The 378-nt window shown below is 43.7% G+C and overlaps 1 protein-coding gene across 1 annotated transcript; it reads left to right on the top strand.

The window, feature by feature from the left end:
* Positions 1-72: 72 nt before the first annotated feature.
* On the top strand, positions 73-371 carry PHALS_01025 (uncharacterized protein; the record flags this gene model as incomplete). The annotated part of the gene is made up of 2 exons (XM_024730807.1): positions 73-289; positions 343-371. The coding sequence occupies 2 exons, from the start codon at positions 73-75 to the stop codon at positions 369-371; spliced, it is 246 nt and encodes an 81-aa protein (XP_024581047.1).
* Between the last annotated feature and the right edge of the window lie 7 nt (positions 372-378).

Here is a 378-nt window from a genome sequence, read left to right as displayed (position 1 = left end):
AATGGATTTGTTTACAAGATTTTCTTCCACGGCAATGGCGTATATGGCGATGTAAATCAGCTTACGTTTTTCATGTGCACTAATTTTCAAACTGAAGAAATGAATGCGCTCTCTACCGTCGGAGTCGATGGACAAGTAGCCATTTCGATGGTCGATTATGGTGGTTTTAACGCTTTGAACACATTTGTCAGCGCTGCATCGGCCACTGCCGCTAAGCTCACAACTGATTTGACTCAATTACCAGTTTTTGGAAATGTCTCGGTCTCACAATCGCTTGTTGACAAACAAGGTGGATACTTTTGGACCGTAGCATTTAATGACGCCGATGGAGATTTGCCACAGTTTATCTGCGCTGTGGATACGACATTTAGGACGGTG

Source organism: Plasmopara halstedii (genome assembly GCF_900000015.1).
Source record: "Plasmopara halstedii genome assembly, contig: Scaffold_1341, whole genome shotgun sequence".
Lineage (NCBI taxonomy): Eukaryota > Oomycota > Peronosporomycetes > Peronosporales > Peronosporaceae > Plasmopara > Plasmopara halstedii.
This window is presented reverse-complemented; position numbering and strand designations above follow the sequence as displayed.